The sequence below is a fragment of the Arvicola amphibius genome, chromosome 11, assembly GCF_903992535.2.
Source record: "Arvicola amphibius chromosome 11, mArvAmp1.2, whole genome shotgun sequence".
Taxonomy (NCBI): Eukaryota; Metazoa; Chordata; class Mammalia; order Rodentia; family Cricetidae; genus Arvicola; species Arvicola amphibius.
The window spans coordinates 907,761-921,869 of record NC_052057.2 but is presented as its reverse complement, the minus strand read 5'-3'; the positions used below and the strand labels follow the sequence as shown (position 1 = coordinate 921,869).

At 42.9% G+C, this 14,109-nt stretch overlaps 1 protein-coding gene across 7 annotated transcripts in view; it reads left to right on the top strand.

Moving 5' to 3' along the window:
• Sh3d19 (SH3 domain containing 19) overlaps positions 1-14,109 on the top strand; it is a 148,254-nt gene that overhangs the window by 58,632 nt on the left and 75,513 nt on the right. For all 7 annotated transcript variants that reach the window (XM_038347295.1, XM_038347290.1, XM_038347291.1 and 4 more), the window contains exon 2: positions 9,871-9,910. In XM_038347295.1, the coding sequence (XP_038203223.1) occupies positions 9,871-9,910 (40 nt within the window). The remainder of the gene's footprint in view (positions 1-9,870; positions 9,911-14,109) is intronic.

Here is a 14,109-nt window from a genome sequence, read left to right as displayed (position 1 = left end):
ATGTATCATCCATCGTATTACCAGTGCTCAGGAGGTAGAGACAGGCAGATCCTGGAGCCCATTGGCCAGCCAGCCTGGTCAAATCGATGAACTCCAAATTCACCGAGAGACCCTGAATCAAGAAGAGAGGTGGAGGGGATTGTAAAGGGGAATTCCTACACAGCTGTAGCCTCAATTTGCCCTTTGTCTTCAACACCTTTTTTTCAACGTAAGTTAAATATATCTGAAACTTTCCCAAGGGTACAAAGCCTATGCAAAACTTGGTTGGAAAAATCCAGCACACTGTGATATTCCTTAATCGAGCATTTGCATTTGGCATTCTCCCTTTGGAGGTTAAATTAGCATATTTTGGGGATATGGAGATCAACTTGCTAAAGGTGAAATTGGAGAACAATAAAGAAGCTCTTGGGTCAGGGAAAGCATCTCAGTGTCCGGAAGAGGCTGAGCCCTCTGCAGTTGGAAAGGCGGAAGTCATCTTTGCGGTACCTCTGTACTTCTCTCCAGGGACCTGCGTGAACACCCACACCCACTACCCACTACAGGGGACCCGTGAGATGGCTCAGTGGGTAAAGGTGCCCAAGTTCAGGTCTCGGGACTCACAACGTAGGAGAGAGCTGATTCCTGCAAATTGTTCTCTGATCTCCACCTGCTCACCGTGGCACTCATGTAACCCCCACAATATAAATAAATAATAATTAAAAAAACTGAGACAGACCAAGTAGAGAAAGACAGTGTGAGTCTCTGGCCTCTGTGAGCATGCACACACACATACACGCATACACACACACTGCTCTATTGGAGGAAGAGGCCACAAGCTAAGGAATACAGATAACTCCAAGAAGCAGGGGAAAAAGCCAAGGAAATGAATAAATACACACACACACACACACACTCCTGGTGAATCCAGAAGGAATAAAGCCTTTTAGAAATCTTAGTTTTCTAAACTAAGAAAACTAAGAGAGGTACTTTTGACATCTGGCTTCTGAACTATGAGATAATATATTTGTTTTGTTTTCCATTAACAATGCATCAAGAGGAAACTAATAGCAGGTGTGAACAAATAAAAAAAATCAATGTCTGCTTTGCAGAGAAAGTGGTTCTTGAGCCAGGTATTAAAGATGCTAGAAGTAAGCCTGGCATAATTGTGTATGCTGATAGTCCCAACTACTTGGGAAGCTGAGGCAGGAGGATTGTTTGAGCCTAGGAGTTTGAAAGCAGCCTAGACAGCATAGAAATACCTAATCTTAAAAAGCAACAGCTGAGTATGTTAGCTTGCACCTGTAATCCCAGCATTTGCGAAACTGAGGCAGGATTATAAAGTTAAGGCCAGGCTGGGCTACAGAGAAAGATGCTGTTGCAAAAAAGAAAAACAATGGGCCTGATATGACTCAGTCATTAGAAGCACTTGCTTTACAACTGTGAGGACCTGAGCTTAGATTCTATGCCCATGCAGCAAACCATGGTGCTCCTGGGCCTGTCTGTAATCCCAGTTGGAACAGGAAGTCACTGGGACTTGCTGACTGCTATCCTAGCTGAAAATTGTGACCTCCAGGCTCAGGGAGAGACCCTGCCTCAAAGGAATAAGACAGAAAGAGAGAGTACATGCTCTCCACTGGTGGGTGCACACAAGCACACAGGTGTGCACAGCCATGAACCCACACACACATCACACTCATACCCCTCCCACATGTACTTGGTAGAGTGCTTACCTAACCTGCATGTAGCCTGGGCTTCCATCTCTAACACCGCATCGAAAGGAATAGAATGATATAATATTGCTCCCAGCACTTGGGAGGTGGAGGAAGGAGGATCCTCAGCTACATAGTAAGTTCAAAGCCAGACAGGAATACATCACACACTGTGTAAAAACAAAACAAAAAGAACAACAGTGAAAACAATATAGCAAGGAGCACACACACACACACATGGTAATAACAGTAGACTTTTTTCTAGATACTAAGCTAAGCATTTAAAGCCTTTAGTTAGTTCAAGGGTCCTTACAGAAATTCTGTGAAGTAATCTCTCACCTTTTATAGCTGAGAAAACTGGCTGAGCATAAATAACTCGTAGAATCATTACATGAGTGGATACAGCTAGTTCACTGAGGCCCTCTGACATGATGGTAGCTGATGCTTACGAGGTCTTAAAAGCACAGGTAGCGTGTGAAGGGTGTCCCTGTTATCTCAGTCTTCTCGGGCTGTATGGCAGGTCATGATTTGTACTTTTGCTGAGACCTAGATCTCTCTGGCAAGCTATACGGCAGGATTAAAAAAAGCCAGAACCAGAAAACCCAGTCGGGACACAACACCCTGAGGAGAGGAGAACTGATAAGAACCTGGAAGGGAGTAGAAACACTGGGCGTGGCAGGAGCAGACAGATCGCTCCAGCTGCTGCTGTGTAGTCAGAAATCCTATTTTGAAAACCAAACTCCCCTTCCATGCTCATTTCTCCTCCCTGTGATTAAGGTGCTACGCTTTAGTGAGTTTAGGGTTTCTAATTGGATTTAGAAAAAGGGCAGCGATCATGTACAATGCTCTTGTCAGGTGCCTAAATTTCTCCTGCCGTAGCTCGGCAAAGGTTCTCGTTAATCTCCTGGCCTTTTAATGAAGAGAATGGGTCTTTCTTACCTGAGTTCAACAAGAAATAGTGGGCTGCATTGTGGGGCGGGGGGCTCAATGGTAGAACAGTTACTTCCTTAGTTTGAGGAAGGTCTTGGGTTTGATCCCCAGCACTGCATAGAAAGAAACTAGTTATTAGAAAACCTATACTTAATAAACCAGTATACATTATACCTATCATTGTAGGAACCTTACAGACACAGTAGAACAAAGCTGGGCAGCAGAGGCAGGCAGATCTCTGAGTTCATGGCCAGCCTGGTCTACACACATATGCATGGAACAGGATTCTTAAAGGCTATGTATAGATAGAATGCATTTCTTTTCGTTACATTCATTTGGTGTATGTGTGCAGGGGTGTACATGTGGACATCGGGGAACAACTTGGGGGAAATGGTTCTCTTCTGCCACTGTGGGGATCCCAGAGATAGAACTTGGGTTCTCAGGTCAAGCAAGCTCCTTGACTTGCTGAACTTTCCCAAACACCCTAGTATGTTTTCTGTTTGTTTGTTTGTTTGAAATTTTAGAAAAGCCTGTGACACTCTTTATAACACGTAAAATTCTACCCACATTCTATCTGTGTCAAATCAGCTTGCTGTCTTTTAAAGAGTCATCAAGGACTCATGAGCTCTGAATGTTTTTGTTCCGTCATGTAATGGATGGGTTCATTGTTTTATTTAAGTTGCTTATCATAAATAAAAAGCAATAATATTGTTTGGAAAATACCACCTTGGGTTGCTAATGATGGGGATATAATGTGTATGAAAAATGTGTCATCAGGCAGTTTCTTGGTCATGTGCACATCACAGAGTGACTGACACAGAGCCAGGCGGTGGAGATCAGTTACTAAGTGAAACCCCTTGACGCAATCAAGAGATGTGGTAGTTGTAAGATGCATGAGGCTGCCACGTGCTGTATTACAGTAAATTTTTATTACAGTGAAGGGATACACTCTAAAATAGTGATTAAAATATAGAACAATGAATATCTAAGTCAGCAACAAAGTCATTATTATGTGTCCTGCTAATTGCTTATACTACCCTCTCATGAGTGACAGGGTCTGTTTATGCGGCATCCTATAAATGCATTGCACTGTGACAATATGAGAGGAACTTTTAGCTCCATTAAATCATGTGGGAACCACCAATGCATATCACCTGTAACTCCGCGTGGGCGTGTGGGTTTACCTGGGTCCCTGAAATGAAGACTCAGAGACACCTTAAGAATGAACTTAGCCCCTGGGGCTGAAGGGGGCTCAGTCTTGGTGAACTGAAGGACTTTCCCTTCACCTCTTGGTATTTTTATTTTTTCCTATGTTTACACTTTAGCTAGTAGATTTCTATATCTCAAAACAAATTGAATGAAGTTTCCGAAAATACAATGCCAGGTGCAAATACCTGATTCATGAGGTACCACGGTTTTCCAGGTCTCCTCTAAACCAAGTTTTGCATTAGCTTTGTATCCATGGGAAACTCTCAGTCAAGATTCCCAAAGGGCAACAAAAGGTATCTGTAACACAAAGAATGGATTAGGGGCTGAGCAAATGGATTAAGAGCTAAGCCAGGTATAGCCCAGTGGGAGTTCATAGTGAGCAAGGGTTACTTGCTAACCCTCAGGCACCAGGCCAACATGAATTTCTGCCACAGGTGTCTATGTGGTCTATTACAATCTTACATAGCACATGGCTAAGCCTTTTTCAGATATATGTGCCCTTCCATTAATATTAAATGATTAAAGGATATGTATGGGATCGGTCTATGTTTTTGAAATAACAGAATAAACTGGATGTGGAGACAAGTGCATGTCTAGGAAGACTGAGATATCATTTGAGACCAGTGTAGGCACCATAATAAGACTGGGCATGGGGGTGAACTTGGGAGGCAGAGACAGGCAGATTTCTGAGTTCTTGGCTAGTCCGGTCTATATAGAGAGTTACAAACTAGCCAAAACTGTATAATGAGACCATGTCTCAAAATACACATACACACACACACACACACACACACACGCACGTACACATGCACTTATGCACACATTTCAGGGCTGGTGAGTTGCTTGCTCTAAAAGCCCCATGACCTGCATTCAGTCTCCAGCTCACAGCACAGAAGAAGCGAATCAACTTCTGAACACCGTCCTCTGACGTCCACACATGTGCCATAGCATATATGTGCCCCCCATATACAAAGACACACACACATACACCACACACACACACACACACACACACACACACACACAAATAATAAAATTTAAACCAGTAGTTCTCAACCTTCCTGATGCTGTGACCCTTTAATATAGTTCTTCATGTTGTCATGTTGTGGTAACCCCAACCATAAAATTATTTTCATTGCTACTTCAGTTTTGCCACTGTTATAAATCATAATATAAGTGTGTGTGTTTTTCAATGGTCTTAGGTAACCCCTGTGAAAGGGCCAATCAACCCCCAGAGGGTAGCAACCCACAGGTTGAGAACCACGGAACCAAACATATACAAACACCCATGCTAGAACTTGATTACATGCTTGATTACATGCTTAGGAGTATTGATACAGAATCTCTTAAAGCATTTTTCCTCATCAGAGATGTTAGGTATTTTTTCTTAGACGAGCCTCTCCATCAATGTAAATAATTCCGATCAGACCAAATTAAACCAAATTAAAAGATGTCCATGTTTAATAAAAGGCCTTACTCCTGGGTGGCCCCAGGGAAACATGGAGAGGGGAAGACCACGCAAAACCTGGAGACCATGTGTTCATTCTCTGGGGGACAGTTAAAATAGCCTGTGGGAGTGGTCCCAACCTTCCCCTGGGGAGGGGTCACCATTTGTCTGGCTTTCTCAAAGGTAGGGTTTGGACTAAGGCAGCTTCCCAGGGGAAGGGGCTTATGCCAGGAGTTGGGGTAGAGCCCCAGGCAAACAATTCAGACTTTTTGTATAAATGGGTGTTAGGGAGCTGAGGTGATGCTTCTGTCCAAACAATAGAGACATTTTGACACTCGGTTGCGAGGTGTGGAAGAGATTCTCTTCGCACTGCTTCCCACTCTGCTGTGAGTTTATCCTGTGTTCTTTCTGGAGATTGATTCTTGCCCCTCATTTCAAAGAACAATGTAAGACCTTTCTGACTTCAGTTACAAACATAAGCTAGTCTCTACTCAATGAGGTTTGATTTTTCTCTCCAGTTCAGTGATCAAAGCCAAATCATCAAAGCCTGAATATCTTACAACAGATTCTGGCATGTTCTACATTGCCCATTCTTCTTAAGTTTTAACTGAAGCAAAAGATTACGTTCCTGTCATCTTCATTTCAAAGTGTTTGTCATCTTAGATTCAGTCACCCTGAATGGTGGGGTCTGCGTGGTTGTTCAGAGGAGTCCCAAGTGGTGTACCATCTAAACACATAAACACTGGATCATACGTGCTGGTAGTTTAGATGAGAATGGCCCCCATGGGCACATATATTTGAATACTTGGCCCCCAGTTGATGGAACTCTTTGGAAAAGATTAGGTGTTATAGCCTTGATGGAGGAGGTGTGTCCCTGGGGGTGAGCTTTGGGGTTTCAAAAGCCCACACCACTCCCAGTTGGCTCTCTCTGCCTCCTATTTGTGGGTCAGGATGTAAGCTCTCAGCCACTGCCCCAGCGCTATGACTGTCTGCTCACTGCCATGCTTTTCACCATGATGGTCCTGGACTCACCCTGTGAAACTCTACGGCCCAGATAAAGTCTTCTCTGAGTTGCCTTCGCGCAGTGTCTTGTCACAGCAGTAGAAAGTAACTAAAATCCATGTACTCTGTGTCTTAAAACCAGAAGTTGTCTTGAAAGAGAAAAATGTACATAGCCTGGAGTTCCCAGACCTAAGGCAGCTTGCTACCACCCTGCTCATTTCTCCTGTGTACCATGGGTTCCCCCTGCTCATTTCTCCTATGTACCATGGGTTCCCCATCATACCCTCCACCTTCACACATCGCAGATACACCAGAAGACGATCAGCTCTGCTTCATTTCCTTTGTTGTGTTTGTGGGATATTCTGCCATTTCAAATAGCTTTAATAACCAAGAGGTTAATAAGTAGATGAGTGGGACAGGGAATATAATGTGTGTGTGTCTGTGTGCATGCATGCGTGTACATGCATTTATGTGTGTGCGTGCTAGTTATACAGTATAGCTGCAAAGCCAGCAGGTTTTATATTGTTATGCAGTATAGCTACAAAATCCTCACACGGAGGGCACACTTTTAGACTTTGCATGACCTAAACCATTGCAGTTTTCTTGGTGGACTCTGAGGATTAATTCTGAGGTGCAGTCTATGATATGCAGTATTTGATAGATAAATACTTGGAGCTTTTTATTTTTAGTGACTCTTCAGTGGAAAGTCTTTGAGCCGATAGTTATTCATATCATTGCTAAATATGCATATGTCCAGAAACTTTCTTTCTGCAAATCCATTCTTTTCCAATTATTTAAAGTTTAGAGAGGGTTTTTAAAGGAATGGAGAACATATTAAGAAGTATTTGATTTGAAATAAATGAAATTCATACACTTTAAGCACTGTGTGTGTCCAAGATAAAATTTCCATGTTTGCTCTCAGTCTGTTCATGTTCTTCTTAAGGTTTTAATCCCACTGGTTGGTTTTTTCACTGTTGGCAAGAAAGTAGAGCCTGACTCTTCTCTCAGTTTGTTTTCTTCAGTCTTGGCTTTTGGACCAAAATAATCACAATATATTTCTTGACAGTTGCGCAATATTCTTCCCTGTTGTGAAAATTGCTTTGCTTAAAATAGAAGTCCATAAACTTATAAGGGTATTTGAAAAGGATAAACAGCAGACACAGACAACACACACACATTCCACATATTTATATGCATTCTAGCTAACAGAGGGCACAATCACCAAATGTGAAGTTAGTTTATCTGTGTCCTCTGGGGAAGAAAGAACAAGGTGAGGATGTGTGCTTCACTATTTTCCTCTTGTTGAAAGTTGAGGGTCGGGGGATGTCGTAAGCAATGGATAATTTACTTTTATCTCTAAATCATCACCGTGTCGGTTCCTAGGAGTAACACATTATAAACCCTGCATATGTATTCATATAGGAATCTGATCCGTAACACTAAGTGAACTTGTGGGAAACGTTTTAATGTCCTCCAACAGTTAATCAAGTCATTTTCTTGGATTTTATTTTGCCAGTGTAATACTGTGGGAAGGAAGGCGTTTGTACTTTCTTAGAGCAGAAAGTACCGAAATGACCATAGGATTTCCTGTTTGAACCAAGAACGGAGGAGAGATGCGAGCCATCCGCCTCCTGAGTGGCCGCATTCCAGATGTGCAGACTGGTCAGAGCGCATCTGCCAATCAGAATGGGCCTGCAGGGAAACCCTTGGCTGCTGAGACTTGTTTACATACTCGTGACTCTGTTTCTCCCTCCTCTTGTGTGTTGTGCCACGGGGAAGATTAGTGAGGGATCATGCTAGCACACGCCTAGATAAACAAACCGCCTGAAACCAGGATCACCACTGGAGCAGAGTTTTATCTCCTTGCTAGCCACAGGTAAGAGCTGCTGCTTCAAGAGGATAAAAGCAAGCAAGCTAAAATATACCACGCATTACTATGACTTTAATACTCAACAAGTGGGAAGTCTGCTGTTGTTTTTTGTTTAAGGGAGGAGTAGAATGAGGACATTAAGGCCATTTTTAAAGGCAAAGTCACATTCAGTGTGTAGAAATTAGAACCAGAAACATGAGCATTGTATACCTAAAGGGCAGAGCATCTAAACAGACCTGTCTGACCATGAATCTACTTCCTACTCATTCAGAAAGCGGTGTCTTAGTGTATACTACTTCTTGGGCTTGAAAAGGCATTTCTTGGGTGGGTGAGGTGGCTCAGTGGGTAAAAGTGCTGTAGCCGGTGAGAGTTTTGGTCATGCAAGACTGCTGGCTGAGTGTGATCCCTGGAACCAACAGTGGAAGGAGAGAACTGATGGCTGTTGCACACACGTGCACACACACATACATACACATGCACACACATATAGACACGCACACACATACATACACATACACACGCACACACACATACACAATACGCGCACACACACAAACATGTGAATAAACAAATAGAACATTTCTTTTTTTATTATAAACCCAGTGCAGAAAGACTGAATATTCACGCACCTCAGTGTGTCTCATTTCTTTCCACCTCTTTCTTCTTAGGGTACAGTCTGATCATTCAATGAAATCCTGAAATTGGGTGTAGGGGTTATTGTCTAATCTTTGCTTTATGTTTAAATTATCTGTACCTTGTTAGCATTGATTCAGAAGATATTACAGAAAAGTGTGCTTTGGTGGTATTCCCTTAGGGTTCCTTTTACGGTCGGTTGGGACTATGTTGTGATTTGCTTTTTTTCTTTCAGTGTTGAATTGTTGTGTAACAGTGAGGCTTTCTTCAGTTTCCTTTGTTATTTTGAAGCATTTACCAGAGAACAGTTGTTACTTGGACTCAAATGAGCAACTTGGGTGTTTTGTGGCCCTCGTTCATAGGATGGTTTTCGGGTTGATTCATAGTATTTTGTAACAGTCTAGAAAATCACTTTTGAGCAAGTTAGGCCCCTGAACTCGTACACACAGCTGCTTTTCTCACCCGGAGCACAGCTGACATCTTAGGGCGTTACCCTGTCACTAACAGCATCCCAGCTCTCTCGTCCCGAAAACTCCTTCCTTCTCTGTTGTGACAACTGGAATGTTTTGTGTGTACCACATCGTAGCTAATTATCCACAAAGCGTTCTTGAAGGTTCTGGATAGGAGAGAGTTAAGGCTGTATTTGTGTATTTGCAGATGTTGCCAGCTGCTCATTTTGCCCCCTCCCATTCTGTTAGGAGCTCCTGCCAACCATGATTCATGGAATGATTTTTTGGAGCTGAGTAATCTGTGGCTTTTCTGTTTCCTTACTTTCTCCAGCTAAGTCTTTTTAGTTTCAGCAAAGTCTGTAACACAGCAAAGATCTTCTAAGCCTTAAAACTGAAACGTGGTGATAACATTTTCCGAATAGATAATTTTAACAAACCACCAAAAGGTTTTATGCGTCCTGTGCTGCGTGCTTTTGACGGTCTTGTCAGGCAGATTCTCCACTCCAACGAAGAGCACTGGAGGAAACACAGCTGCCCCGACCAGTGCTTTGTGAGACCCAGTGGTGTGGCCACTGGAATATTCAGCGTCTTCCCTGTGACTGTAACGCCTGTGCTGACTGTGACTGTCTCCTTCCTTTACAGATCGTAACGAGCGACATAAGCCAGAACACCGTTCTTCAAGGTATGAGTTTATAGTGTTTAATAACTCTGTTTAAAGTTCCTTCTTTGAAAAACTATTTGGAAGCAATGAAGCTGTCCTTTTTAGGGTGACTGTTATATTGAACTCAGTTATGGCAGTCAGAGAAACTTCACAAGAAAAATGTCCTAAGAAAAATGTCCTTCGTTCTCTGAGCAAAACCCTGTGAAGTCACCGAGTCGTGGACAGTGTTTTACACTGAGGATTCCTTTCAGGGACAGATACAGCTTCATAAAACATTCTCATTCTCTTCCTTTTATAACTCAATTCCCTCTCCTCCTTCTAACCAATGTTTTAAAATGTACATTGCTGTTTTCCTAGTTAAAACGTCAACACAGACTCAACATAGGAACTCAGAAAATACTTTTTAAATGTCATCGTTGTGCGCGTATGTCAATGATGTACACCTAGGGGTCAGGGTACATGCTGAAGCATGCATGGGTTAGAGGACAACTTTGGAAAGTCATTCTCTCCTTCCATCTTTATGGGTGTCACAGGATCGAAGTCAGATTGTCAGGATCCTATGGCAAGTACCTTTACCTGCTGAGCCATTTTGCCCCCAGAAAATTTTGGGTTTGTTTTTGTTTGAGTCAGAGTTTTTTTATATAGCCCTGGCTCTCCTAGAACTTGATATATAGACCAGGCTGGCCTGGAACTCACAGGGATCTGTCTGCTTCTGCCCCACTGGTGCTGGGGTTATAGCTGTGCACCACCATGCCTGAAACTTTTTTATAATTACAAAGCATTAAAAAACAAACAAACAAAAACCAACCTTCACCAGCACCAAATAATATTTCTAAAAATCTTCTCAAACTTGAAAAGATAAGAATCTGACATTTTCCTCTTTCTTCTTAAGTAAGACTGGCAGGTTATTATAGATATTTTAAATCAATTTCAAGAAAACTATAGTTTTTTATTATTACTTTCTCATTATTCTATACTTCACTCCTCTTTACATTTTATTTTGTGGAAATTGATAAATTAGTGATAATATATTTATTAGGTTTACTGGTAAACTATACTCTAATGCTTTTTCAAAGGGGTCAAATCCTAACTTGTACTGAGTTCAGTGAATCAAAATATAAAATTATCTGAAAGGAGAACCTAGCCGAGTGTCTGTAATATTGACCTTTCTTCAGGTATAATGAATACATTATAATAATTCACTCTTTATATATGGCTGGTTCTGAGTCTCGACAGACATAAAAAGTATTACTATATTATATATTTGTGTGTGTACATTTGTGTGAATGTACTACATATGTGTTGGGTGGGTGTGTATATGAATGTGCATGTATATATATGTGGATGTGTTTGTGCATGTGTGTATGTGGTGGGTGTGCCTGTGTGTATACATATGTGTATGCATGTGACTGGTATGTATATGGTAGGTATGTTTGTGTGGGCATGAATATGTATATAAATACATGTGTATATACCTGTGGTAGATGTGCATGTGTGTATATGTGGTGGGTGTGCCTTTGTGTGTGCATGTTTGTGTGTGTGCATGTGACTGGTGTGTATATGGTAGGTATGTGTATGTGGGCATGCATGTATGTATAAATACATGTGTATATACCTGTGGTGGGTGTACATGTGTATATATGTGGTGGGTGTGCCTATGTGTACGTGTGTGTGCGCGCGCATGTGTGTGCATGTGGCTGGTGGGTATATGGTGGGTGCACCTGTGTTTGTGTGTGTGGGTGTGGGTGGTGGGTATGCTTGTGTATGCATGTGCCTGTGTGTATGCATGTGTGTATATGTGTGCATGTGGCTGGTGTGTATATGATGGGTGCACATGTGATTGTGTGTGTGATTGTGGTGGGTGTGCCTCTGTGTGTGTGTGTGTGTGTGTGTGTGTGTGTGTGTGCATCGTGTGGGCATGCATGGCCTGGGTATGGCGATCAGAGTACAACTCTGCAGGAGTTCGTTCTCTCCTACCATGTTCTTCTTTGGGTCACACTCAGGCTGTCAGGCGTTGTGGCAAGCGCTTTATCTGCTGGGCCATCTTGATTTTCCTGTAAGCCTGATTTTATTTTTTTATTCTTTTTCAAATACAAAGTTAAAAAGAAGAAGAAGAAAAGCAATGTAAGAGAACTTTGAGAGCATACTTTATCTATGGATGATTCGTTAAGTCGGGTTATTGCATGGCACAGTCCTTGTGGGGTCAAGAAAACCTTTGGGAGTCAGTTCTTTCAATCCACTGTGGGCTCCTGGTGACTCAGTTTATCAGGCGTGGCCGCAAGCGCCTTTGCTTGCGGAGTCATCTCATTGGCCCATGAGGCCACAAAGCTGGAAGAGAAAATTTTAAAAATAGTTAGAATAGTACGGACCAAGAATTGGCACACTGAAGGCTGAGATGAATTGAGCAGTATAAATTTTAATACAGATCCTTACTCTGAAACGTAAGTAACATAAAAGACAGGAAGAGGGAGAATGTTAGTGATAGGAAGAGAAGCATGTTTTTTAAAAATGTGAAAATTTAGCTCTTCGTAGATTTACCATGAGTGGAAACCTTTGCGCTTGCTTCCACGCACCCCAAAGATTTGTGCTGTTGAATTATATGGAAGGAGAAGAGGCTTAGTGCCATGGGTTCACAGACCTATAAAGAGTGGATATATTGATATCAGAGGGGGAACTTAAAACACAAAGTGGAATCTCACGCCCGGTCCCAGAGAGCTTACTCAGGCAGTCTGGAGTGGGTCCTTGAAGACTATGTATTAGTTAGGGCCTCTGGCATTTCTGGTGCATAGCCAAGCTGGGGCTCTTTGGTCCCAGACACAGCAGCTGACTTGAGACAGGTAGAGGGGAAACACAGCTGAATCATGGGAAGACTGGGGCAGTGTAACCAATGTAGGTGTTTGGGAAAGAAATGGTATCTGACTTCAGAAACCTGGAGACTGACATATAAAAAGAGACCAGAATTGTTTTTCATGGTTACTGTCCCCTACAGGAGCATAGTCCTGAAGGTTGGGGACATCACTAATTTCAGGTCTGGGAAGGGAAGCGTACAGAGTGAGTCTTGACTCCCAGTAGAAATGAAAAGCCCAGCTGAAGGAGCCATGGACAAATACACATACTAGGGGCCTTGGGGAGATGGCTCGATCAGTGAAGTGCTTGCTACCCAAACACGTGGACCTGAGTTGGATTTCCAACACCTGTCTTAAAAACAAACAAACAAAATCCAGGCATAGCCACACGGGCCTGTAATCGCTGGGAAAGTGAAGGCAGGAGGGCCCCTAGGCTTGCAGACGAGCCAGCTTATCCATTCAGTGAGCTCCAGGGTCAGTGAGAGACCCTGTCTCAGAACATAAGGTGGGAACAATCATTAAAGACACCTGGTGTTGATTTCTGGTGCAAGTGTGTGCACACAAGCACACATGTGCGCGCGCACACACACACACACACGCACACAGTAGGTTTAGGAGGATAGCCAAACAAATTCAGGATGATTTGAGTATTTAAAAAATAAGATAGGGCTGGAGAGATGTCTCAGCAGTTAAGAGCACTGGCTGTTCTTCTGGAGGTCCTGAGTTCAATTCCCAGCAACCACAACGTCAAGCCCCAGGGATTCCCTTGGCTCTGCACCCCAGCTCGGTCCTTACTGACACACCTGCTTTTGGATGCTGGGGTTTGAACTCAGGTCCTAATGCTTGTATAACAAGCAATTTACCCACTGAGCTGTCTCCAAGCCCTGACTGGAAAATTTCAGAGTATAAAGTCGCAGCGGCAAGAACTGCCTGAGTGTTCACAGAAGTCCCAGGAGACGAATGTGCCTCTGAGGACAGAACTTTAAGGGGAGTGGATCTCTACACAATATGAGGAAGAATTTGCTGTCAGCGCTGATCAAAGAGACACTGTTCTGTGAGCAGATACTGTGAAGGGAAGCTAGCATAGCTGGCGCTAGGGAGAAAATAGAAAAAGATTCCTGTATGACTAAGTTATTCTTTGAGTTGCTTCAGCCCCTCGCTTGCTTAGTAACCCATAAATATTTGCTTGAGGGAGCCCTGTTCTGGTTGCTGAGTGTGGAGCTGGATTCAAAGGAAGGGAGTGGCAGAGATGAAGATGGCAGAATCATGGATCTGAGTGCTCAGGATCAAAACCAGCCCCTTGGGTTCGTTCAGAGTAGCCAACCCCATTGAATAAGAGAGGGGCTAAGGTGGGGGAAGCACCAACTCGAGTTG